The sequence below is a fragment of the Pseudophryne corroboree genome, chromosome 10 (genome assembly GCF_028390025.1).
Source record: "Pseudophryne corroboree isolate aPseCor3 chromosome 10, aPseCor3.hap2, whole genome shotgun sequence".
NCBI lineage: Eukaryota > Metazoa > Chordata > Amphibia > Anura > Myobatrachidae > Pseudophryne > Pseudophryne corroboree.
The window spans coordinates 370472047-370499813 of NC_086453.1; the positions used below are offsets into that span (position 1 = coordinate 370472047).

General features: G+C 49.7%; 1 protein-coding gene across 2 annotated transcripts in view; it reads left to right on the forward strand.

Moving 5' to 3' along the window:
• Positions 1–259: 259 nt before the first annotated feature.
• Positions 260–27767, forward strand: part of LOC134966741 (uncharacterized) — a 62551-nt gene continuing 35043 nt past the window's right edge. The window contains exons 1-6 of one of the 2 annotated variants that reach the window (XM_063943723.1): positions 260–483; positions 4183–4289; positions 11778–11822; positions 20993–21146; positions 25104–25175; positions 26918–27006. In XM_063943723.1, coding sequence (XP_063799793.1) covers positions 427–483; positions 4183–4289; positions 11778–11822; positions 20993–21146; positions 25104–25175; positions 26918–27006 — 524 coding nt within the window. In that variant the 5' untranslated portion in view covers positions 260–426. Of the gene's footprint in view, positions 484–4182; positions 4290–11777; positions 11823–20992; positions 21147–25103; positions 25176–26917; positions 27007–27767 lie in introns of those variants that run through there. The other variant, XM_063943724.1, reaches the window with a different exon arrangement.

Genomic DNA, 27767 nt, shown 5'->3' on the forward strand with positions numbered 1-27767 from the left:
GGGGGAAGCAGCACAGAGTACACTGTGATTATAGAGGAGGGGGGAAGCAGCACAGAGTACACTGTGATTATAGAGGAGGGGGGAGGCGGCACAGAGTACACTGTGGTAATAGAGGAGGGGGGAGGCGGCACAGAGTACACTGTGATTATAGAGGAGGGGGGAAGCAGCACAGAGTATACTGTGGTAATAGAGGAGGGGAGAGGCGGCACAGAGTACACTGTGGTTATTGAGAAGGAAGGGAGGGAGGGGGTGGTGCCTAGAGCTGGATAAATGCAGGAGTCCTGAGTTGCACTGTGGAATGCTGCAGCCTGTGCTTCCCTGGGTAATGTTATATCCGTACAGCCTGGGCCCAGGGCGTCCTGCAGGTCTGTTCGGTTCCTGAGTCTCTGAGAGCTGCAGATCTGGGACCCACCGGTCCAGGACACTATGATCTGTATACTGCTGGTGGCAGGACACGGCACGTTGCTGGAGAGCCACATAAAGGTCCCACATTCCTATTATTACTGTTATGTGTACAGCGGCATAGCATGCATGTGCGGGCGCAGGCAGTAACCCTCCTCCTGGGCACAGCACTAGCTACATAGATCATTCTCAGCATACTGTAGCAATCACTTGGATTGTGGGGGTCATTCCGAGTTGATCGCAGCAGCAAATTTGTTAGCAAATGGGTAAAACCATGGGGGTAATTCTGAGTTGATCGCAGCAGGAATTTTGTAAGCAGTTGGGCAAAACCATGTGCACTACAGGGGAGGCAGATGTAACATGTGCAGAGAGAGTTAGATTTGGGTGGGTTATTTTGTTTCTGTGCAGGGTAAATACTGGCTGCTTTATTTTTACACAGCAAATTAGATTGCAGATTGAACTCACCCCACCCAAATCTAACTCTCTGCACATGTTACATCTGCCTCCCCTGTAGTGCACATGGTTTTGCCCAACTGCTTACAAAATTCCTGCTGCGATCAACTCAGAATTACCCCCCATGTGCACTGCAGGTGGGGCAGATGTAACATGTGCAGAGAGAGTTAGATTTGGGTGGGGTGTGTTCAAACTGAAATCTAAATTGCAGTGTAAAAATAAAGCAGCCAGTATTTACCCTGCACGGAAACAATATAACCCACCCAAATATAACTCTCTCTGCACATGTTACATCTGCACCCCCCCCCCCCTGCAGTGCACGTGGTTTTTCCCAACTGCTAACAAATTTGCTTCTACGAACAGGTCTGAATTACCCCCATTGTGCAGATGTGCAGTGTGTGTCGTGTGGCTGGGGCTGTGTTTGTGTAATGGTTATCCAGACTCTAGATTGACCACTATTGGTCGACATGCATTAGGTCGAAATGACAAAAGGTCTACATGAGTTTAAAAAAAAAAAAAAAATGTCATTTGTTGAACTTTTTCATACTTTACGATCCACATGCACTAGGATTGGGAACGGTAACCTGCCCGAAGCATGGCGAGGGGACGCAGTGCACTAATTGGGGTTTCCAGTCACTCTACGAAGAAAACAACACAAGAAATAATAATGAAAAAACTCCTGCTGACCTTCTGTCATGTCGACCTAATGCTTGTGTCAACCTATTTCAGGTGTCGACTTAGTCAATGTCGACCAATAGTGGAAACGGACACTGTCCACCTACAGTAAGTGTGGTCCACTCTATGACCCCCGTATAATGTATATTTAGGGGCTATCCAACCGCAAAAAAAATGAGATAAAGATAAGGGTGCACGCACAGCGCCCGTTCTGCGCTTGCGCCCACTTTTTCATGCCGGGGGGGGGGCGCGGGCGCAGAAAATTTGATCGCTCCTGCCTGTGAATCAGGCAGTCGACGTGGATTTTTCAACTGTTTTTGGTGTAATTTTTTTCCGTGACATGAACAGGAACCCCAATTAGTGTATCGCTCGGCACAGGTTACTATTCCCAGTTGTAGTCCACATGGATGGTAAAGTATGAAAAAGTTACAAATCTATTTTTTTTTTAAAAGCCATGTCGACCTTTTATGTGCCGGCCCTTTGTCCCTGTCGACCATGTTACTGTCGACCAATAGTGGTTGACCTAATGAGTGTCGTCCTTAACATTAGAAACATCGAATTTGACGGCAGATAAGAACCACTTGGCCCATCTAGTCTGCCCTTTTTTTTTTATCCTTTAGGTAATCTCAACCCTTTTTTAACCTTAATTCTGTGTAAGGATATTCATATGCCTGTCCCAAGCATGTTTAAATTGCTCTACAGTCTTAGCCTCTACCACCTCTGATGGGAGGCTATTCCACTTATCCACTACCCTTTCTGTGAAGTAATTTTTCCTTAAATTTCCCCACCATCTGAACGGATACCATCCCAACTGTCATGTGTTCCGCTCCTAACTGTCACGTGTCTGAAAAATGACAGGAGCTGATTGGCTGAAGCTCCATTTATCACACAATGAGCTTTAGCATCTGCGCCAACGACATGCAGCATCGTAATTCTGACATCAAATGGAAAATCTAATTCCATTTAGTCAAGAGCATCGGTATTTACTAAACACTGACTCCCAACCTATTAATGGGTTAACCACTGATGCTCCGTTTATTTATTTATTTACTTATTTATTTTTACCATCGTGGCAATCCATTGATCGATAAATCACGCAGCTCCATGCATGCATGAACGGAGATTGCTGCCATGTGTGCGCAATACGGAAAATCGATGGTCTTACCATCAGGCCTCCCCCATCAATGATCAAACCATTGACCATTGGGAAGAAACCATGATGAACAAACTATCACTTTTACTCACACTCAAAACATTAAATGGTTTACCACCAATGGCGACGTTCCATAACTAGGTCCCGCCCTTCTGATGGCCACGCCTAGCCCAGGTCTGAGCAATCCCAGGCGTTACTCAGTACCTGGCATTATAGTAACAGTGCCAGGCTCGGCTCTAGGGATGGCCATCGGCCTTACCTCCATCGACAGTTGCCATTGATGGTATGGTTGACACAAACCATCGATGGCAGGTAACTATTCTGTGCATATCCATCAATGGTTTTTCCCATCGGTGTTTATGTACATGTGCGGCTGCAAGCTCTGCTTCTGTGTGAGAACAGGGGCCAGGGCTGAGCTGTGGATGTAAAAGTATTCAACATCGGCCATAGACCATCGATGATTTTGAGTGGTCGATGGAGCTGTCCATCCAGCTCTGGGGCCAGGCAGATGTGATTCTCCATGAATCTCACGGATCCGGGAGGCTGGTCTGACTCTCAGAAGGTTATGTGTGAACTGACTGCCAGGTGCACTAGTGCTGTGTATTATTTCACTCTTGATCCTACAAGGAGATCTGGAAAACCTGCACCGTTACCGTTAGACATATGAGAGGTCAGGGTCAATAAATAACAATGTATCATGTGGATGAGCGCATCATTCATTGTATCTATAATAAAGATAAATCTGCAGTTTATTGTGGTACAGAAAAATTCTAACAACAAATGTACATATCCAGCAACGCTGGAACAGCTCTGGTTGTCTGGAAAAGTTGCTGACTGCACGCTGCCTAATGTTACTAACCTGGATTAATAAAGAATCTGGACAAGTAACAATGATGTCTGCGAGCTTAATTCAGACCTGATTGCAACTGTAAAGTCTTTCTCTAATGGGTAAAACCACTTTGCACTACAGGTGGGGCAGATGTAACATGTGCAGAGAGAGTTAGATTTGGGTGGGGGGTGTTCAGACTAAAATCTAAATTGCAGTGTAAAAATAAAGCAGCCAGTATTTACTCTGCACCAGAAACAATATAACCCACCCAAATCTAACTCTCTCTGCACATGTTACATCTACCCCACCTGCAGTGCACATGGTTTTGCCCATTAGAGAAAGATTTGGCTTTTGCGATTAGGTCTGAATTAGGCCCTGTGTCCGCAGACTGATTTGGCTTTAATGAGTGTAAATAATATTCCTTTTATGAAGTACAGTGGGAATAAACTGCGCCATTGGGTGTATAAAGTACAGAGGATACACCCTGTAAATTCACATTTATTTTCAGGTACATGGAAACTGCAGAAACGTCCGGTACTTTATACAGTAACTGAATGTTTTACCATATATAACGGTCCGGAGATATTATATTATATACAGTTTCTCCAGCACGTTACAGGATTTGGCAGAACTTTGCTAAATTCGGGTATCTTTGTCTCATCCATTGCAGAATGATCAGAGCGGGTTATACAGTTTTCTGGAAGATGTCCCCAAAGCTCTTTTGCCCGGTGTGGGGGGGAAGAAGATTCTGGATTACTGGTGGAAAGCTGTGAACACGTAAGTGTGTAATACCTTACCTTTGGGGCAGTGATGAGGTAAGTGTGTAATACCTTTGGGGCAGTGATGAGGTAAGTGTATGATGCCTGTGGGGCAGTGATGAGGTAAGTGTATGATGCCTGTGGGGCAGTGATGAGGTAAGTGTATGATGCCTGTGGGGCAGTGATGAGGTAAGTGTATGATGCTGTGGGGCAGTGATGAGGTAAGTGCATGATGCCTGTGGGGCAGTGATGAGGTAAGTGCATGATGCCTGTGGTGCAGTGATGAGGTAAGTGCATGATGCCTGTGAGGCAGTGATGAGGTAAGTGTATGATGCTGTGAGGCAGTGATGAGGTAAGTGTATGATGCTGAGGGGCAGTGATGAGGTAAGTGTATGATGCCTGTGGGGCAGTGATGAGGTAAGTGCATGATGCCTGTGGGGCAGTCATGAGGTAAGTGTACAATGTCTGCGGGGCAGTGATGAGGTAAGTGTACAATGCCTGTGAGGCAGTGATGAGGTAAGTGTATGATGCCTGTGGGGCAGTGATGAGGTAAGTGTATGATGTCTGTGGGGCAGTGATGAGGTAAGTGTATGATGCCTGTGAGGCAGTGATGAGGTAAGTGTATGATGGTGGGGCAGTGATGAGGTAAGTGTATGATGCCAGTGGGGCAGTGATGAGGTAAGTGTATGATGCCTGTGAGGCAGTGATGAGGTAAGTGTATGATGTCTGTGGGGCAGTGATGAGGTAAGTGTATGATGCCTGTGAGGCAGTGATGAGGTAAGTGTATGATGCCTGTGAGGCAGTGATGAGGTAAGTGTATGATGCCTGTGGGGCAGTGATGAGGTAAGTGTATGATGCCTGTGGGGCAGTGATGAGGTAAGTGTATGATGCCTGTGAGGCAGTGATGAGGTAAGTGTATGATGCCTGTGAGGCAGTGATGAGGTAAGTGTATGATGCCTGTGGGGCAGTGATGAGGTAAGTGTATGATGCCTGTGGGGCAGTGATGAGGTAAGTGTATGATGCCTGTGAGGCAGTGATGAGGTAAGTGTATGATGCCTGTGAGGCAGTGATGAGGTAAGTGTATGATGCCTGTGAGGCAGTGATGAGGTAAGTGTATGATGCCTGTGAGGCAGTGATGAGGTAAGTGTACGATGCCTGTGAGGCAGTGATGAGGTAAGTGTACGATGCCTGTGAGGCAGTGATGAGGTAAGTGTACGATGCCTGTGAGGCAGTGATGAGGTAAGTGTATGATGCCTGTGGGGCAGTGATGAGGTAAGTGTATGATGTCTGTGGGGCAGTGATGAGGTAAGTGTATGATGCCTGTGAGGCAGTGATGAGGTAAGTGTATGATGGTGGGGCAGTGATGAGGTAAGTGTATGATGCCTGTGGGGCAGTGATGAGGTAAGTGTATGATGCCTGTGAGGCAGTGATGAGGTAAGTGTATGATGCCCGTGGGGCAGTGATGAGGTAAGTGTACGATGCCTGTGAGGCAGTGATGAGGTAAGTGTATGATGCCTGTGAGGCAGTGATGAGGTAAGTGTTTGATGGCAGTGATGAGGTAAGTGTGTAATGGCGCACACTATTATATCTGTAATAACCTGTCTGCAGACATTTTATACCAGTGTTACAGGCTGTAACACGTCTGACAAGGCTGGAAGGATATATAAGTGGCAACATCACAACTTCCTATTCTGCAGCCATTATTTGTGGATTACAGTATACACACGCACTACGCTTACTTGTGTGAAATATTTATACCATACTTTATATACTTTGATTTATTTTTTTATTATTTCTCTGACGTCCTAGTGGATGCTGGGAACTCCGTAAGGACCATGGGGAATAGACGGGCTCCGCAGGAGACTGGGCACTCTAAAAGAAAGATTAGGTACTATATCTGGTGTGCACTGGCTCCTCCCTCTATGCCCCTCCTCCAGACCTCAGTTAGAATCTGTGCCCGGCCAGAGCTGGATGCACCTAGTGGGCTCTCCTGAGCTTGCTAGTAAAGAAAGTATTTGTTAGGTTTTTTATTTTCAGTGAGATCTGCTGGCAACAGACTCACTGCGACGTGGGACTAAGGGGAGAGAAGCAAACCTACCTGCGTGCAGCTAGCTTGTGCTTCTTAGGCTACTGGACACCATTAGCTCCAGAGGGTTCGAACACAGGGCCTGACCTCGATCGTCCGTTCCCGGAGCCGCGCCGCCGTCCCCCTTGCAGAGCCAGAAGACAGAAGAGAAGGAGATGAAATCTGCGGCAGAAGACTCCGGTCTTCATTAAGGTAGCGCACAGCACTGCAGCTGTGCGCCATTGCTCCAAATGCACACCACACACTCCGGTCACTGTAGGGTGCAGGGCGCTGGGGGGGGGGGGGGGCACCCTGGGCAGCAATAAAATACCTTTTGGCATAAAAATACACATAATACAGTCTGTGACTGTATATGTGTAAAACCCCCGCCATTTTTCAGTCAGAAACTGCAGGGAGAAGCCCGCCGCTGAGGGGGCGGGGCCTTCTTCCTCAGCACACCAGCGCCATTTTTCCTTCACAGTTCCGCTGGAAGCAGCTCCCCAGGCTCTCCCCTGCAGTATCCTGATACAAGAAGGGTAAAAAAGAGAGGGGGGGCACATAAATTTAGGCGCAAATAATATATATTAAGCAGCTATTGGGAAAAATCACTCATCATAGTGAAAATCCCTGTGTTATATAGCGCTGTGGTGTGTGCTGGCATACTCTCTCTCTGTCTCCCCAAAGGACTTTGTGGGGTCCTGTCCTCAGTCAGCGCATTCCCTGTGTGTGTGCGGTGTGTCGGTACGGCTGTGTCGACATGTTTGATGAGGAGGGTTACGTGGAGGCGGAGCAAGGGCAGATAAGTGTGGTGTCGCCCCCGACGGGGCCGACACCGGATTGGATGGATATGTGGAAGGTCTTAACAGACAGTGTCAACTCCTTACATAAAAGGTTCGATGACGCAGCAGCCTTGGGACAGCCAGGATCTCAACCCGCGCCTGCCCAGGCATCTCAGAGGCCATCAGGGGCTCATAAACGCCCGCTAGCTCAGATGGTAGACACAGATGTCGACACGGAGTCTGACTCCAGTGTAGATGAGGATGAGACAAATGCACAGTCTACTAAAGCCATCCGATGCATGATTACTGCAATGAAAAATGTATTGCACATTTCTGATATTAACCCGGTTACTACCAAGAAGGGTATTATGTTTGGGGAGAAAAAGCAGCCAGTGACTTTTCCCCCATCCGATGAATTAAATGAATTGTGTGAGGAAGCGTGGAGTTCCCCCGATAAGAAACTAGTGATTTCTAAGAGGTTACTGATGGCGTACCCTTTCCCGCCAACGGATAGGTTACGTTGGGAAACATCCCCTAGGGTGGACAAAGCGCTCACACGCTTATCAAAAAAGGTGGCACTGCTGTCTCAGGATACGGCCGCCTTAAAGGAGCCTGCGGATAGAAAGCAGGAGTCTTTCCTGAAGTCTGTGTATACACACTCAGGTACTGTACTGAGACCTGCTATTGCTTCAGCATGGATGTGTAGTGCTGCAGCCGCATGGTCTGATACCCTGTCAGACAACATTGATTCCCTCGACAGGGATACTATTTTGCTAACCATAGAACATATAAAAGACGTCGTCTTATATATGCGGGATGCACAGAGGGACATTTGCCTGCTGGCATCTAGAATTAATGCAATGTCCATTTCTGCCAGGAGAGTATTATGGACTCGGCAGTGGACAGGTGATGCTGATTCTAAAAGACACATGGAGGTTTTGCCTTATAAGGGTGAGGAATTGTTTGGGGACGGTCTCTCGGACCTCGTATCCACGACAACAGCCGGGAAGTCAACTTTTTTACCTCAGGTTCCCTCACAGCTTAAGAAAGCACCGTATTATCATGTACAGTCCTTTCGGCCTCAGAAAGGCAAGCGGATCAGAGGCGCATCCTTTCTGCCCAGAGGCAGGGGTAGAGGAAAGAAGCTGCACCAGGCAGCCAGTTCCCAGGAACAAAAATCCTCCCCCGCTTCCTCTAAGTCCACCGCATGACGCTGGGGCTCCACAGGCGGAGCCGGGTGCGGTGGGGGCGCGTCTCCGAAACTTCAGTAACCAGTGGGTTCGCTCACAAGTGGATCTCTGGGCTGTTCAAATTGTATCTCAGGGATACAAGCTGGAGTTCGAGGCGACTCCCCCTCGCCGTTACCTCAAATCAGCCTTGCCAGCTGCTCCCAGGGAAAGGGAGGTAGTACTGGCGGCAATTCACAAGCTGTACCTCCAGCAGGTGATAATCAAGGTTCCCCTCCTGCAACAGGGACGGGGTTACTATTCCACAATGTTTGTGGTACCGAAACCAGACGGTTCGGTGAGACCCATTCTAAATTTAAAATCCTTGAACACTTATATAAGGAAGTTCAAGTTCAAAATGGAATCGCTCAGGGCGGCTATTGCAAGCCTGGAAGAGGGGGATTTTATGGTGTCGCTGGACATCAAGGATGCTTACTTGCATGTCCCCGTTTACCCACCTCACCAGGAGTACCTCAGGTTTGTGGTACAGGATTGTCATTACCAATTCCAGACGTTGCCGTTTGGTCTGTCCACGGCACCGAGAGTATTTACCAAGGTAATGGCCGAAATGATGATACTCCTTCGGAAGAAGGGAGTTATAATTATCCCGTACTTGGACGATCTCCTTATAAAGGCGAGGTCCAGAGAGCAGTTGTTAGTCAGCGTAGCACTTTCTCGGGAAGTGTTGCTACAGCACGGCTGGATTCTGAATATCCCAAAGTCGCAGCTGATTCCTGCGACGCGTCTGCTCTTCCTCGGCATGATTCTGGACACAGAACAGAAGAAGGTTTCTCCCGGTGGAGAAGGCCCAGGAATTGTCATCTCTTGTCAGGGACCTCCTGAAACCAAAACAGGTGTCGGTGCATCACTGCGCGCGAGTCCTGGGAAAGATGGTGGCTTCTTACGAAGCAATTCCCTTCGGCAGGTTCCATGCAAGGATCTTTCAGTGGGATCTGTTAGACAATTGGTCCGGATCGCATCTTCAGATGCATCGGTTGATCACCCTGTCCCCAAGGGCCAGGGTGTCTCTGCTGCGGTGGCTGCAGAGTGCTCATCTTCTCGAGGGCCGCAGATTCGGCATACAGGACTGGGTCCTGGTGACCACGGACGCAAGCCTCCGAGGATGGGGGGCAGTCACTCAGGGAAGGAACTTCCAGGGACTGTGGTCAAGTCAGGAGACTTCACTACACATAAATATACTGGAACTAAGGGCCATTTACAACGCCCTGAGTCAAGCAGAGCCCCTGCTTCAGAACCAACCAGTGCTGATTCAATCAGACAACATCACGGCGGTCGCCCATGTAAACTGACAGGGCGGCACAAGAAGCAGGATGGCGATGGCAGAAGCCACAAGGATTCTCCGATGGGCGGAAAATCACGTGCTAGCCCTGTCAGCAGTGTTCATTCCGGGAGTGGACAACTGGGAAGCAGACTTCCTCAGCAGGCACGACCTACACCCGGGAGAGTGGGGACTTCATCCAGAAGTCTTCACGCAGATTGTAAACCGTTGGGAACGGCCACAGGTGGACATGATGGCGTCCCGCCTCAACAAAAAGCTAAAAAAAATATTGCGCCAGGTCAAGGGACCCTCAGGCGATAGCTGTGGACGCACTAGTGACACCGTGGGTGTACCAGTCGGTTTATGTGTTCCCTCCTCTTCCTCTCATACCCAAGGTACTGAGGATAGTAAGAAAGAGAGGAGTAAGAACTATACTCATCGTTCCAGATTGGCCAAGAAGAACTTGGTACCCAGAACTACAAGAAATGATCTCGGAGGAACCATGGCCTCTGCCTCTCAGACAGGACCTGTTACAGCAGGGGCCCTGTCTGTTCCAAGACTTACCGCGGCTGCGTTTGACGGCATGGCGGTTGAAAACGCCAGATCCTAATGGAAAAGGGCATTCCAGATGAAGTGATTCCTATGCTGATAAAGGCTAGGAAAGACGTGACAGCACAACATTATCACCGTATATGGCGAAAATATGTTGCTTGGTGTGAGGCCAGGAAGGCCCCTACAGAGGATTTCCAGCTGGGGCGATTTCTGCACTTCCTACAGTCAGGAGTGACTATGGGCCTAAAATTAGGACCCATAAAGGTCCAGATTTCGGCCCTATCTATTTTCTTTCAAAAAGAACTGGCTTCACTGCCTGAAGTTCAGACGTTTGTTAAGGGAGTGCTGCATATTCAGCCCCCTTTTGTGCTTCCAGTGGCACCTTGGGATCTTAACGTTGTGTTGGGTTTCCTGAAATCCCACTGGTTTGAGCCACTTAAGACCGTGGAGCTAACATATCTCACGTGGAAAGTGGTCATGCTATTGGCCTTAGCTTCGGCTAGGCGTGTGTCAGAATTGGCGGCTTTGTCTTGTAAAAGCCTGTATCTGATCTTCCATATGGACAGGGCAGAATTGAGGACCCGTCCCCAATTTCTCCCTAAGGTGGTATCAGCGTTTCATTTGAACCAACCTATTGTGATGCCTGCGGCTACTCGAGACTTGGAGGACTCCAAGTTACTAGATGTAGTCAGGGCTTTGAAAATCTATGTAGCCAGGACGGCTGGAGTCAGGAAAACTGACTCGCTGTTTATCCTGCATGCACCCAACAAGCTGGGTGCTCCTGCTTCAAAGCAAACTATTGCGCGCTGGATCTGTAACACGATTCAGCAAACTCATTCTGCGGCAGGATTGCCGCATCCTAAATCAGTGAAAGCCCATTCCACAAGGAAGGTGGGCTCTTCTTGGGCGGCTGCCCGAGGGGTCTCGGCTTTACAGCTTTGCCGAGCTGCTACTTGGTCGGGTTCAAACACATTTGCTAAGTTCTACAAGTTTGATATCCTGGCTGAGGAGGACCTTGCCTTTGCTCATTCGGTGCTGCAGAGTCATCCGCACTCTCCCGCCCGTTTGGGAGCTTTGGTATAATCCCCATGGTCCTTACGGAGTTCCCAGCATCCACTAGGACGTCAGAGAAAATAAGAATTTACTCACCGGTAATTCTATTTCTCGTAGTCCGTAGTGGATGCTGGGCGCCCGTCCCAAGTGCGGACTCTCTGCAATACATGTACATAGTTATTGCTTAACTAAAGGGTTATTGTTATGAGCCATCTGTTACTGAGGCTCAGTTGTTGTTCATACTGTTAACTGGGTATGGTTATCACGAGTTGTACGGTGTGATTGGTGTGGCTGGTATGAGTCTTACCCTGGATTCCAAATCCTTTCCTTGTTGTGTCAGCTCTTCCGGGCACAGTTTCCTTAACTGAGGTCTGGAGGAGGGGCATAGAGGGAGGAGCCAGTGCACACCAGATAGTACCTAATCTTTCTTTTAGAGTGCCCAGTCTCCTGCGAAGCCCGTCTATTCCCCATGGTCCTTACGCAGTTCCCACCATCCACTACGGACTACGAGAAATAGAATTACCGGTGAGTAAATTCTTATTTTTTCTTTTAGGAGACAGCTTTTCAGTGAAGTCTACCTAGTGACAAATGCAGACAAGTGAGTGTATAATTGTGTAACACACCTTGTGTATTTGTGTAGACAGGACTGTGAGAATTGCTGGCGTCACTGATACACTGGGCTCCTCCTGTACTTGGCATTTAAATTCTAATTGCAGAAGTGATCTGGCAGTTGTCTGGCGTGAAGATCATTATAGACCCAAACGCGGCCCTCAAGGCACCCCAGCAGGCCAGGTTTTAAGGATATCCATGCTTAGGCACAGGCGACTTAATTAGTACCTCAGTCAGCCTGATCATACCATCTGTGCACAAGCAGGGATATCCCTAAAACCTGGACTGTTGGGGTGCCCTTGAGGACTGCGGTTGGGAACCACTGATCTAGACATAAAGTTGTGTAGTGTACATTGTAGTGTAATGGTGAAAGTGTGAGTGTGTTTGTAGAATGAAGGATGACACCAAAAGTAAAGTGATGTTCGATTTATTAATCTGAATCTACTGAAATATGAAGGGATCAGTAACACATGCTGTATAATATAAAACAATGGCTGGAAACAATGGGGTAAATTCACTAAGATTGGAGTTCTATTTAAGATGGGATGTTGCCCATAGCAACCAATCAGATTCCAGGTATTATCTTCTAGAAGGTGCTATATAAATGAGAAGTAGAATCTGATTGGTTGCTATTAGCAACATCCCATTTTAAATAGAACTCCCATCTTAGTAAATTTTCCCCAATGTGTGTATCAGTTACCATAACACAGTAGTACACTGAACCTTGGTCGTTGCTATTGGCAACACTATAGAGCTTTACTTTAAACTGTGTAATATCAATAATCCAATTGAATAAACGTAATACTGTTACGCTTCCAGGTACTCCGAGTACTTCAATGAACTGTCACACGACCGAAGGCTCAACAGCAATATACACTGTGGCTGTAATACACTTAGGGGCTGGGACATTTACTAAGCAGTGATAAGAGCGGAGAAGTGAGCCAATGGAGAAGTTTCCCCATCAACCAATCAGCTGCTCTGTATCATTTTATAGTATGCAAATCATAAATGTTACTTCAGTGCTGATTGGTTGCCATGGGCAACTTCTCCACTGGCTCACTTCTCCACTCTTATCACTGCTTAGTAAATGTCCCCCTAAAACAGGAATATGTGTAATCACATAAATGACCTGTAAGTGCAGTAGTTCAGATATATTCACAAAATAGCATACATAACATTCACTGTAAATAATGTAACGTAAGACAAACAAAACCAAATAAATCAATAACCTTCAGCAGAATGAGTTATTTTGTAGAACTGGGTGACTCCGTGTCTTCGCTGGCCAGTCCTTGTGTGGGTGCACATGTCACACTGGGGGGGGGGGGGGTGTTAAGAGGACTCTATAATAGGTCACAGCTGGCCAGGGTCGGACTGGCCCACAGGGGTAAAGGGGAAACCACCGGTAGGCCCCACTGCCTGAGTGCCCACTCCTTCCTCTAGGGATCAGGTTCCAGACTGTGCACTTGTATTATACATGGTAGATATGTTGCTTTACACTGCACTAAACTATTGTGTATTTCAAGCCTCTGTGGAAGCTGGCCACACCCCCTTTGTAGGCTGGCCACTCCCAGAAATATGGGCCCCTATAACTGCATTTCGCCGGTGGGCCCTTTATGCCCCAGTCTGACTCTGCAGCTGGCCGTCCTGTAACTCCGGTATAGCAATCAAAGAGAGCAGGATGCTGTCCCAGGTACAATACAATGTCTCGAGCTCTGTGCTCTCCGCCTGCGTACTGCCCAGTGGGACCCACTGCTCAGGGCTCCACTGGGTCCATCTGCCTTCCCTGTATCTCGCTGTGGCACCGGCCGGTGTCCGCTGGGTCCTAGTGCCTGGCAGCAGCCCGCAGCTGCTTGGTATCACACATGTCTGGCCAATTACAGGTGTTCCCTCTGCGTATTGCACCTCTCGGGTCACAGCCCAATACCTTGTGTCTGCCGGCAGAGTGTGCAGGCCTTTTCCAAGCCAGCATCTGAGCCTGCGGTGGACACACTACAGTATGCGGCCCGCCAGGCAGACGGGTCCGGCTCATTGCCTCTTCTCCCTCCACAACCCGTGTGCAGCCCGCTAAAGACATAATGATGTGATTAGAAGGGTTGTTAAGGATGTGCACTGTTGGCACACCCAGGGGGGAGTTCTGAGTACCCAGAAACCCTCAGATAGACCTCTATGGCCCATATTCTCTCCCACCCCTTCACAGCATAATGTCACAATGTGTGAGTCTATGGAGAGGGGTAAGGGCCAATAGGCTGAGCAGCTGAGAGAATCTCGTAAGTTTGGCGCCGCCCTCTCGCCATCAGCAAGCTACAGCATTGACAGTAAATGTAAGGGTGTAATATAATATAAACAACAGGAACACCCCCTATTTCTCTAACGTCCTAAGTGGATGCTGGGGACTCCGTAAGGACCATGGGGAATAGCGGCTCCGCAGGAGACTGGGCACATCTAAAGAAAGCTTTAGGACTATCTGGTGTGCACTGGCTCCTCCCCCTATGACCCTCCTCCAAGCCTCAGTTAGATCTCTGTGCCGAACGAGAAGGGTGCACACTAGGGGCTCTCCTGAGCTTCTTAGTGAAAGTTTTAGATTAGGTTTTTTATTTTCAGTGAGACCTGCTGGCAACAGGCTCACTGCATCGAGGGACTAAGGGGAGAAGAAGCGAACTCACCTGCGTGCAGAGTGGATTGGGCTTCTTAGGCTACTGGACATTAGCTCCAGAGGGACGATCACAGGCCCAGCTTGGATGGGTCCCAGAGCCGCGCCGCCGGCCCCCTTACAGAGCCAGAAGGCAGAAGAGGTCCGGAAAATCGGCGGCAGAAGACGTCCTGTCTTCAACAAGGTAGCGCACAGCACTGCAGCTGTGCGCCATTGCTCTCAGCACACTTCACACTCCGGTCACTGGCGGTGCAGGGCGCTGGGGGGGGCGCCCTGAGACGCAATAATAAACACCTTGGATGGCAAAAAATGCATCACATATAGCTCCTGGGCTATATGGATGCATTTAACCCCTGCCAAAATACATAAAAAAACGGGTGATAAGGCCGCCGATAAGGGGGCGGAGCCTATCTCCTCAGCACACTGGCGCCATTTTCCCTCACAGCTCCGTTGGAGGGAAGCTCCCTGGCTCTCCCCTGCAGTCACTACACTACAGAAAGGGTTAAAAAAGAGAGGGGGGCACAAATTAGGCGCAGTATTAACTATACAGCAGCTATAAGGGGAAAAACACTTATATAAGGTTATCCCTGTATATATATAGCGCTCTGGTGTGTGCTGGCAAACTCTCCCTCTGTCTCCCCAAAGGGCTAGTGGGGTCCTGTCCTCTATCAGAGCATTCCCTGTGTGTGTGCTGTATGTCGGTACTTTTGTGTCGACATGTATGAGGAGAAAAATGAGTGGAGACGGAGCAGATTGCCTGTAATAGTGATGTCACCCCCTAGGGGGTCGACACCTGAGTGGATGAACTGTTGGAAGAAATTACGTGACAGTGTCAGCTCTGTATAAAAGACAGTGGTTGACATGAGACAGCCGGCTACTCAGCTTGTGCCTGTCCAGACGTCTCATAGGCCGTCAGGGGCTCTAAAGCGCCCATTACCTCAGATGGCAGATATAGACGCCGACACGGATACTGACTCCAGTGTCGACGGTGAAGAGACAAATGTGACTTCCAGTAGGGCCACACGTTACATGATTGAGGCAATGAAAAATGTTTTACACATTTCTGATAATACGAGTACCACCAAAAAGGGGTATTATGTTCGGTGAGGAAAAACTACCTGTAGTTTTCCTGAATCTGAGAAATTAAATGAGGTGTGTGATGATGCGTGGGTTTCCCCCGATAACAACTGATAATTTCTAAAATGTTATTGGCATTATATCCTTTCCCGCCAGAGGTTAGGGTGCGTTGGGAAACACCCCCTAGGGTGGATAAAGCGCTCACACGCTTGTAAGGGTTCTATCCTCTCCTGAGATGGCCGCCCTTAAGGATCCTGCTGATAGAAAGCAGGAGGGTATCCTAAAATGTATTTACACACATACTGGTGTTATACTGCGACCAGCAATCGCCTCAGCCTGGATGTGCAGTGCTGGGTTGGCGTGGTCGGATTCCCTGACTGAAAATATTGATACCCTAGATAGGGACAGTATATTTTTGCCTATAGAGCATTTGAAAGATGCATTTCTATATATGCGTGATGCACAGCGGAATATTTGCCGACTGGCATCAAGTCTAAGTGCGTTGTCCATTTCTACCAGTAGAGGGTTATGGACACGTCAGTGGTCAGGTGATGCGTATTCCAAACGGCATTAGGAAGTATTGCCTTATTAAGGGGAGGAGTTATTTGGGGTCGGTCTTTCAGACCTGGTGGCCATGGCAACAGCTGGGAAATCCACGTTTGTACCCCAGGTCGCCTCTCAACATGAGAAGACGCCGTATTATCAGGCGCAGTCTTTTCGTGGATAAGCGGGCAAAAGGTTCCTCATTTCTGCCCCGTGACAGAGGGAGAGGAAAAAGGCTGCAGAAATCAGCTAGTTCCCAGGAACAGAAACCCTCTCCCGCCTCTGCCAAGCCCTCAGTATACGCTGGGGCTTTACAAGCAGAATCAGGCACGGTGGGGGGCCCGTCTCAATGAATTTCAGCGCGCAGTGGGCTCACTCGCAAGTAGACCCCTGGATCCTTCAGGTGATATCTCAGGGGTACAAATTAGAATTCGAGACGTCTCCCCCTCGCCGTTTCCTAAAGTCGGCTTTACCGATGTCTCCTTCTGACAGGGAGACAGTTTTGGAAGCCATTCACAAGCTGTATTCCCAGCAGGTGATAATCAAGATACCCCTCCTGCAACAGGGAACGGGGTATTATTCCACACTGTTGTGGTACCGAAGCCGGACGGCTCGGTGAGACCGATTCTAAATCTAAAATCTTTGAACACTTACATACAGAGGTTCAAATTCAAGATTGAGTCACTCAGAGCAGTGATTGCGAACCTGGAAGAAGGGGACTACATGATATCTCTGGACATCAAGGATGCTTACCTTCATGTCAAAATGTACCCTTCTCACCAAGGGTACCTCAGGTTTATGGTACAGAACTGTCACTATCAGTTCAGACGCTGCCGTATGGATGGTCCACGGCACCCCAGGTCTTTACCAAGGTAATGGCCGAAATGATGATATTCCTTCAAAGGAAGGGAATTTTAGTTATCCCTTACTTGGACGATTCCCTGATAAGGGTAAGATCCAGGGAACAGTTGGAGGTCGGTGTAACACTATCTCAGGTAGTGTTGCTGCAGCACGGTTGGATTCTCAATATTCCAAAATCGCAGCTGGTTCCGACGACTTGTCTTCTGTTCCTAGGGATGATCCTGGACACAGTCCAGAAAAAGGTGTTTCTCCCGGAGGAGAAAGCCAGGGAGTTATCCGAGCTAGTCAGGAACCTCCTAAAACCGAGCCAAGTCTCAGTGCATCAATGCACAAGGGTTCTGGGTAAAATGGTGGCTTCCTACGAAGCAATCCCATTCGGCAGATTCCACGCAAGAACTTTCCAGTGGGACCTGCTGGACAAATGGTCCGGGTCGCATCTTCAGATGCATCAGCGGATAACCCTGTCACCAAGGACAAGGGTGTCCCTCCTGTGGTGGTTGCAGAGTGCTCATCTTCTAGAGGGCCGCAGATTCGGCATTCAGGACTGGGTCCTGGTAACCACGGATGCCAGCCTGCGAGGCTGGGGAGCAGTCACACAGGGAAGGAATATCCAGGACTTATGGTCAAGCCTGGAGACATCACTTCACATAAATATCCTGAAGCTAAGGGACATTTACAATGCTCTAAGCTTAGCAAGACCTCTGCTTCAAGGTCAGCCGGTGTTGATCCAGTCGGACAACATCACGGCAGTCACCCACGTAAACAGACAGGGTGGCACAAGAAGCAGGAGGGCAATGGCAGAAGCTGCAAGGATTCTTCGCTGGGCGGAAAATCATGTGATAGCACTGTCAGCAGTATTCATTCCGGGAGTGGACAACTGGGAAGCAGACTTCCTCAGCACGACCTCCACCCGGGAGAGTGGGGACTTCACCCAGAAGTCTTCCACATGATTATAAACCGTTGGGAAAAACTCGAGAGGTATTGCGCCAGGTCCAGGGACCCTCAGGCCATAGCTGTAGACGCTCTGGTAACACCGTGGGTGTACCAGTCAGGGTATGTGTTCCCTCCTCTGCCTCTCATACCCAAGGTACTGAGATTGATAAGATGGAGAGGAGTAAGCACTATATTCGTGGCTCCGGATTGGCCAAGAAGGATTTGGTAACCTGAACTTCAAGAGATGCTCACGGAGGATCCGTGGCCTCTACCTCTAAGAAGGGACCTGCTCCAGCAAGGACCCTGTCTGTTCCAAGACTTACCGCGGCTGCGTTTGACGGCATGGCGGTTGAACGCCGGATCCTGAAGGAAAAAAGGCATTCCGGATGAAGTCATCCCTATCCTGATCAAAGCCAGGAAGGATGTAACCGCAAAAACATTATCACCGCAATTGGCGAAAATATGTTGCGTGGTGCGAGGCCAGTAAGGCCCGACGGTGGAAATTCAACTGGGTCGATTCCTACATTTCCTGCACACAGGAGTGTCTATGGGCCTGAAATTGGGGTCCATTAAGGTTCAAATTTCGGCCCTGTCAATTTTCTTCCAAAAAGAACTAGCTTCAGTCCCTGAAGTTCAGACGTTTGTAAAAGGGGTACTGCATATACAGCCTCCTTTTGTGCCTCCAGTGGCACTTTGGGATCTCAATGTAGTTTTGGGTTCCAAAAGTCACATTGGTTTGAACCACTTAAATCTGTGGAGTTAAAATATCTCACATGGAAAGTGGTCATGCTGTTGGCCCTGGCCTGGGCCAGGCGCGTGTCAGAATTGGCGGCTTTATCCTAAAAAAGCCCTTATCTGATGTTCCATTCGGACAGGGCGGAATTGAGGACTCGTCCTCAGTTTCTCCCTAAGGTGGTTTCAGCTTTTCACCTGAACCAACCTATTTGTGGTGCCTGCGGCTACTAGGGACTTGGAGGACTCCAAGTTGCTAGACGTTATCAGGGCCCTGAAAATATATGTTTCCAGGAGGGCTGGAGTCAGGAAATCTGACTCGCTGTTTATCCTGTATGCACCCAACCAGCTGGGTGCTCCTGCTTCTAAGCAGACTTTTGCTCGTTGGATTTGTAGTACAATTCAGCTTGCACATTCTGTGGCAGGCCTGCCACAGCCAAAAATCTGTAAATGCCCACTCCACAAGGAAGGTGGGCTCATCTTGGGCGGCTGCCCGAGGGGTCTCGGCTTTACAACTTTGCCGAGCAGCTACTTGGTCAGGAGCAAATGCGTTTGTAAAATTATACAAAATTGATATCCTGGCTGAGGAGGACCTGGAGTTCTCTCATTTGGTGCTGCAGAGTCATCCGCACTCTCCCGCCCGTTTGGGAGCTTTGGTATAATCCCCATGGTCCTTACGGAGTCCCCAGCATCCACTTAGGACGTTAGAGAAAATAAGAATTTACTTACCGATAATTCTATTTCTCGTAGTCCGTAGTGGATGCTGGGCGCCCATCCCAAGTGCGGATTGTCTACAATACTTGTACATAGTTATTGTTACAAAAATCGGGTTATTATTGTTGTGAGCCATCTTTCAGAGGCTCCTCTGTTATCATGCTGTTAACTGGGTTCAGATCACAGGTTATACGGTGTGATTGGTGTGGCTGGTTTGAGTCTTACCCGGGATTCAAAATCCTTCCTTATGGTGTACGCTCGTCCGGGCACAGTATCCTAACTGAGGCTTGGAGGAGGGTCATAGGGGGAGGAGCCAGTGCACACCAGATAGTCCTAAAGCTTTCTTTAGATGTGCCCAGTCTCCTGCGGAGCCGCTATTCCCCATGGTCCTTACGGAGTCCCCAGCATCCACTACGGACTATGAGAAATAGAATTATCGGTAAGTAAATTCTTATTATTCCTGTGTCTGCCTCGGAACTCCTTAACTACTATATCTCAGCCAGATACCTCCGGCTCCTTTATGATACTCTGCCTCGGAGCTCCATAGTACGAGGCTCAGATGTATGGGAGTTCTGGGGGTGGCAGGAAAAAGTAAATAACTCCTTATTGTCGCCAAGGCCTAGGGAGCTGATATTCCAACACTATATATATATATATATATATATATATTCATGTGCAGAGAGCTACAAAACTTTCCAGAGCTTGTGTGAGGTTTATAGAGGGCGTTGCCTATAGAAGCCTATGGGCATCTTTACGCAGGAATTCCTGGAGAGGGATCCAAAAATCCACCTCCTTCCCCCTGACAATTCCGCAGTCTCAGTCTGGCGGTCACAAACGTGCAGTAGGACTCCCGGGTCATAAACCCAGAAGTCAGAACTCACCCGGACAGCTGTATATCGGAAGAGCTGTCCCGGGAGGTAAGTATTCATGCAGACTGGCATTATTAAACCCTGGTAACTATGCATACAATAATGTACAGGATGTACTGCATGGTATAGGAAATACTTCATACATCCCGTCCTTTGGGCCTAATTCAGACCTGATTGTAGCAGCAAATTTGTTAGCTTATGAGCAAAACCATGTGCACTGCAGGGGGGACAGATGTAACATGTGCAGAGAGAGTTAGATTTGGGTGGGTTATATTGTTTCTGTGCAGGGTAAATACTGGCTGCTTTATTTTTACACTGCAATTTAGATTTCAGTTTGAACACACCCCACCCAAATCTAACTCTCTCTGCACATGTTACATCTACCCCACCTGCAGTGCACATGGGGGGTAATTCCGAGTTGATCGCAGCAGGAATTTTGTAAGCAGTTGGGCAAAACCATGTGCACTACAGGGGAGCCAGATGTAACATGTGCAGAGAGAGTTAGATTTGGGTGGGGTGAGTTTAATCTGCAATCTAAATTGCAGTGTAAAAATAAAGCAGCCAGTATTTACTCTGCACAGAAACAATACACCCCACCCAAATCTAACTCTCTCTGCACATGTTACATCTGCCTCCCCTGCAGTGCACATGGTTTTGCCCAATTGCTAACAGAATTCCTGCTGCGATCAACTTGGAATTACCCCCAATCTTCAGTTTGTATATTGAGGAGACGATTGTGTTAGCGGAGTATACAGTATGTCCCTCCGCAATCACCCACAGGTACAAACACTACGAGCGGTGGGCAACAGCCAATGACTTCCCGGTGGAGAATATCATCAATGATGGCACCACCACCTATGACGCCAGGCTTGGTGCAGTCGCTGACCTGGAACTCGCTATTTCCAGCAAGAAGCTAGATGATGACATCATGGTGGTGCGTGCAGCCCTCGCGCTAATTCTTCTACATAGAATGTCCGTCTTTCTTTTCCACTTTTATTTTTTATTTTTTTATAAATCTCAAATGGTGTGTACGGATGGATGGGCCATTCACTACTGGGAAACTGGTTTCCATTATTTTATTTTTTTCATTTAATAGCCTCCAAATAGCAATAAAACTGATAAATAGAACAGGCAAACGGAGAACCCTTGTCTACTGTGATTACAGCGACACAAGGAACACACTGTGTGACTGTCAAACCATCACTGACAACTGAGATACTTCTGGTATAGCAGGGAAACTGCTCTTCACATTGTGTACACTGACTCAGTATGGTTGGACCTGCGCTTACATTTCTAGCTGGGAAATCACATAGTTAAATACTACATTACACATTTACCGATCCCCGCTGATCTGCACTGCCCCCTGCTGGTCCCCGCTGATCTGCACTGCTCCCTGTTGGTCCCTGGTGATGTGCCCTGCCCCCTGCTGGTCCCTGCTGATCTGCACTGCCCCCTGCTGGTCCCTGCTGATCTGCACTGCCCCCTGCTGGTCCCCGCTGATCTGCACTGCCCCCTGCTGGTCCCCGTTGATCTGCACTGCCCCCTGCTGGTCCCCGCTGATCTGCACTGCCCCCTGCTGGTCCCCGCTGATCTGCACTGCTCCCTGTTGGTCCCTGGTGATGTGCCCTGCCCCCTGCTGATCTGCACTGCCCCCTGCTGGTCCCCGCTGATCTGCACTGCTCCCCACTGGTCCCCGCTGATCTGCGCTGGTCCCCGCTGATCTGCACTGCCCCCTGCTGGTCCCTGCTGATCTGCACTGCCCCCTGCTGGTCCCTGCTGATCTGCACTGCCCCCTGCTGGTCCCCGCTGATCTGCACTGCTCCCTGTTGGTCCCTGGTGATGTGCCCTGCCCCCTGCTGATCTGCACTGCCCCCTGCTGGTCCCCGCTGATCTGCACTGATCCCCGCTGATCTGCACTGCTCCCCACTGATCTGCACTGCTCCCTGCTGATCTGCGCTGCTCCCTGCTGATCTGCACTGCTCCCCGCTGATCTGCACTGCTCCCTGCTGGTCCCCGCTGATCTGCACTGCCCCCTGCTGGTCCCCGCTGATCTGCACTGCTCCCTGCTGATCTGCACTGCCCCCTGCTGGTCCCCGCTGATCTGCACTGCTCCCCGCTGATCTGCACTGCTCCCTGCTGGTCCCCGCTGATCTGCACTGCCCCCTGCTGGTCCCCGCTGATCTGCACTGCTCCCTGCTGATCTGCACTGCTCCCTGCTGATCTGCACTGCTCCCCGCTGATCTGCACTGCTCCCTGCTGATCTGCACTGCTCCCCGCTGATCTGCACTGCTTCCCGCTGATCTACACTGCTCCCTGCTGGTCCCCACTGATCTGCACTGCTCCCTGCTGGTCCCCGCTGATCTGCACTGCTCCCTGCTGATCTGCACTGCTCCCTGCTGATCTGCACTGCTCCCCGCTGATCTGCACTGCTCCCTGCTGATCTGCACTGCTCCCCGCTGATCTATACTGCTCCCTGCTGGTCCCCACTGATCTGCACTGCTCCCTGCTGGTCCCCGCTGATCTGCACTGCTCCCTGCTGATCTGCACTGCTCCCTGCTGATCTGCACTGCTCCCCGCTGATCTGCACTGCTCCCTGCTGATCTGCACTGCTCCCCGCTGATCTATACTGCTCCCTGCTGGTCCCCACTGATCTGCACTGCTCCCTGCTGGTCCCCGCTGATCTGTACTGCTCCCTGCTGGTCCCCGCTGATCTGTACTGCTCCCTGCTGGTCCCCGCTGATCTGCACTGCTCCCTGCTGGTCCCCGCTGATCTGCACTGCTCCCTGCTGGTCCCCGCTGATCTGCACTGCTCCCCGCTGGTCCCCGCTGATCTGCACTGCTCCCTGCTGATCTGCACTGCTCCCTGCTGCTCCCCGCTGATCTGCACTGCTCCCTGCTGGTCCCAGCTGATCTGCCCTGCTCCCTGCTGGTCCCAGCTGATCTGCCCTGCTCCCTGCTAGTCCCCGCTGATCTGCACTGCTCTCTGATGGTTCAGGCTCATCTGCACTGCTCTCTGCTAGTCCCCGCTTATCTGCACTGCTCCCTGCTGGTCCCCGCTGATCTGCACTGGTCCCGCTGATCTGCACTGCTCCCTGCTGGTCCCCGCTGATCTGCACTACTTCCTGCTGGTCCCCACTGATCTGCACTGCTCCCTGCTGTTCCCCGTTGATGTGCCCTGCTCCCTGCTGGTCCTCGCTTAGCTGCACTGCCCCCTACTGGTCCCCGCTGATCTGCACTACTCCCTGCTGGTCCCCGCTGATCTGCACTGCTCCCTGCTGGTCCCCGCTGATCTGCACTGCTCCCTGTTGGTCCCTGGTGATGTGCCCTGCCCCCTGCTGGTCCCCGCTGATCTGCACTGCCCCCTGCTGGTCCCCGCTGATCTGCACTGCTCCCTGCTGGTCCCCGCTGATCTGCACTGCTCCTTGCTGATCTGCACTGATCCCCACTGGTCCCCGCTGATCTGCCCTGCTCCCCGCTGATCTGCACTGCTCCCTGCTGGTCCCCGCTGATCTGCACTGCTCCCTGCTGGTCCCCGCTGATCTGCCCTGCTCCCTGCTGGTCCCCGCTGATCTGCCCTGCTGGTCCCCGCTGATCTGTACTGCTTCCTGCTGGTCCCCGCTGATCTGCACTGCTCCCTGCTGGTCCCCGCTGATCTGTACTGCTTCCTGCTGATCTGCCCTGCTCCCTGCTGGTCCCCGCTGATCTGCCCTGCTCCCTGCTGGTTCCCCGCTGATCTGCCCTGCTCCCTGCTGGTTCCACGCTGATCTGCCCTGCTCCCTGCTGGTCCCCGCTGATCTGCACTACTTCCCGCTGGTTCATAGCCAGTTCCTCCTGTGGAGAAGCCATTTCACACCTCATAAGTGGCCACCACTGTTTTATTAGAAGGGCCTGGCCTCATACCTGGGGGTCAGGACAGTAGATTTCTTCTAACTTTACACTTGTAATACATATATACACACACTAATATATATCTGTATACAGTGTATTTATTATACTTACACATGTTTGAAGTGCAGCCTCATTCCTGCAATCAGAAAGTCATTCATTTGTCATCTGAATGTGCGGTTACTGTCTTGCAGCCATATGCACAATGTGCGCATCTATATGTATTTACATTGCATACAAATTGGCTCCTCTAATGGTAGCGGTGTCCCCAGAGTCTCCTAATCAGGATTCTTCTGCTGTCCCTATGATAAGTGTCTTTTCCAGGCCTAATGAGTGCCAAGCGTTCCATTTCTTACAGCTGGGCCCTGTAAATGTGTTTATTTGGACGCCGTCTCTTTGTAATATACTCTGTGTGTGTTCTCTTCAAACTCCAATTGGAAAGAGGAATTAAATTCAGACCTCTCTCTGGGCTGAGGAGATATCATGGCTGAACATGCGATTGTCCAATCAAAAGCAGTTTAGAGATTATGCGATGTCAGCGAAGCAGCCACGCTCTCCTCACGGAGTCTCCTCTCGTCTAATCAGCCGGTTATAGCTTTTTTCCCAGCCCGGCCTTGTTCTTCTCATTTCCCCGGCATAACACCCTGCAGCGCATGCCAGCACACACACCGAAATCTGCTCCAGCATCCAAATCCATTATTCAGAATTCACCAGCCGCACATTGCTGACATTTGTTGAAACTGGTTAATTGTCAATTTCCAGTGTAATTTAGAGGTTTACCTGCATCTGTGATGGAAAAACTGTGCACGATTCCCAGACATTTCCAGCCATCTTGGCTTTATCTCTTGAATATTTTATACTTTTTGTTTGTGCTGTTTCCTTTTCGTCCCACGGTTGTTTTTCTGTTTTTTTCCCTGCATAATAAAGAATAGACAACTGCACTTTATAATACATCCCGCTAAGGTATTGCCTATAGATTATATAATGACCTTTGCTTTCTACCCAGATTGCTGCGGACATGTTGTGCGCGGACCAAAATTTTGACATGGCTCAGGTGCTGAAGTTCTTCAGGCTCAAGGTGAGGCGTGGCGACTGTACTCGCTGACATTTTTATTCTGATTGTCCTTGAGTGTGCTGGGTTTGTTTCTGTGGCTGGTGGTGGTTGCAGTAGTGGCATTGTATTTTGTTTGTGCTGAGATTGTGATGATATTTGTGGTGCTTTTGGGTTGTTTTTATTGGTATTTGCTGTGGTGGTTATGAAGTGGTGTTGATGTTTACTGTGTATGCTGTCCTACACTAGCGGTGGTTGTGCTTGCAGCAGCAGCAGCTGTGAGTGTTGAGGTAGTGGTTGCTTTGAATGCTTTTCTCCAGGGGTGGTGCAGCTGTTTTTGTTGAGGTGGTTGTGTTGGTGGCTGTGAATGTTGAGGTGGTGGTGGTTGTGTTGGCAGTGGCTGTGAGTATTGAGGTTGTGGTGGTTGTGTTGGCAGTGGCTGTGAGTGTTGAGGTGGTGGTGGTTGTGTTGGCAGTGGCTGTGAGTGTTGAGGTGGTGGTGGTTGTGTTGGCAGTGGCTGTGAGTGTTGAGGTGGTGGTGGTTGTGTTGGCAGTGGCTGTGAATGTTGAGGTGGTGGTGGTTGTGTTGGCAGTGGCTGTGAGTATTGAGGTTGTGGTGGTTGTGTTGGCAGTGGCTGTGAGTGTTGAGGTGGTGGTGGTTGTGTTGGCAGTGGCTGTGAGTGTTGAGGTGGTGGTGGTTGTGTTGGCAGTGGCTGTGAGTGTTGAGGTGGTGGTGGTTGTGTTGGCAGTGGCTGTGAGTGTTGAGGTGGTGGTGGTTGTGTTGGCAGTAGCTGTGAGTGTTGAGGTGGTGGGGGTGGATGAAATTAATGCTATTCTCCATTGGTGGTGGTCATGGCTGTGATTGTGGAGGTGAAGGTGGCGGTGAATGCTGTTCCCCAGTGGTGGTGGTGGTGGTGGTGGTTGTGGTGGCAGCAGCTGTAATCTTTGAGGTGGTGGTGATGGTTGCTGTGAATGCTGTTCGACGGTGGTGGTTGTGGTGGCAGCGGCCGAGATTGTTGAGGTGGTGGTTGATGTGAATGCTTTTCTCTGGGGGGTGATGGTTGTTGTGGTGGCTGTAGCTGTGGTTGCTGTCAATGCTGTTCTTCAGTGGTGGTGAAGGTTGCGGTGGCAGCGGCTGAGATTGTTGAGGTGGTGGTTGCTGTAAATGCTGTTCTCCGGTGGTAGTTGTGGTGGCAGCAGCTGTGATTGCTGATGTTGAGGTGATGGTTGCTGTGAATGCTGTTCTCCAGTGATGGTGGTTGTGTTGGCAGCGGCTGAGATTGTTGAGGTGATGGTGGATGTTGCTGTGAATGGTGGTTGTGGTGGCAGTGGTCGTTGAGGTGGTGGAGGTTGCTATAAATGCTGTTCTCTAGTGGTGGTGGTGGCAGCAGCAGCTGTGATTGTTGTCATGGTGGTGGTGGTTTCTGTGAATGCTGTTCTCCGGTGGTGGTTGTGGTGGCAGCGGCTGTGATCACTGAGGTGCTGTAAATGCTGGTCTCCAGTATTGGAGGCTGTGGTGGCAGCGGCTGTGATAGTTGAGGTCATGGTGGTACTTGCTATACAGTATTTATTGTTTCTCTTTAGTGATAGTGGATAGGGTGGTGGTGGTGGAAAGGACTGTTCTAGCGGAGATTTCGGTTTCCGTTTGTTTTTGAAAATAAAAATGTTTATGATTGAAAGTGTGTTTTACTCAAGTGACTGTTTTCATTGTCCTCTATGTGCATAACCTGAAGCAATATTGTATAGCGCAGTTTGTCTATATGCTTCTAGGAGGGAGAGCTGGCAATTTATTATGAGATGGAAGAAGGTGAAAGCACGTCATCACGGGGGATCGTGGAAGTGTGCCCAGATAGTCATCGGTGAGAGCCAAACAGAATTATCATATACTACTAAGATATCAACACCAAGTAATTATGGATTTATTGCAAATATACCTGGAGGAACATGATATAACGTGGCAGCATTCAACCACCACACAATTGTCACTACATACAGTATAACTGAAACCTCCATATCTGTGGCTGCTGATGCCGTGGTGGATAGAGCTAAAGACTCCATGGATGGCATAATTCAGACCATGGTCATAGACGGGTGGACTGTTCCTGCCAGGAATTCTTACAGGGTCCAAAAGACCTATATCTCCCTTTACAGGCGGTGATTTACGGTATATGCAGGCTCAGCAGGGCATGGGGTCTCTGGTGCTGACAGCTCTGCAGCAAGGGATAACTGAAGCTTCTTACCTAGAAGACTTCCATTCTCTTGGCCATGTCCACAGCCTGGTGGGGCTCAGGGATTGGGGCACTATCTGGTAGGTCTCCGTAGCTAAACCTTCCTCTCAGTCCAAACTGGTATTCAAGGGGGTGATTCCGAGCTTTTAGCAGCATTGCACACACTAAGCCGCCGCCCTCTGGGAGTGTATCTTAGCTTAGCAGAATTGCGAACGAAAGATTAGCAGAATTGCGAATAGAAATTTCTTAGCAGTTTCTGAGTAGCTCGAGACTTACTCCTACACTGCGATCAGTTCAGTCAGTTTCGTTCCTGGTTTGACGTCACACACACGCCCAGCGTTCGCCCAGCCACTCCCCCGTTTCTCCAGACACTCCCGCGTTTTTCCCTGAAA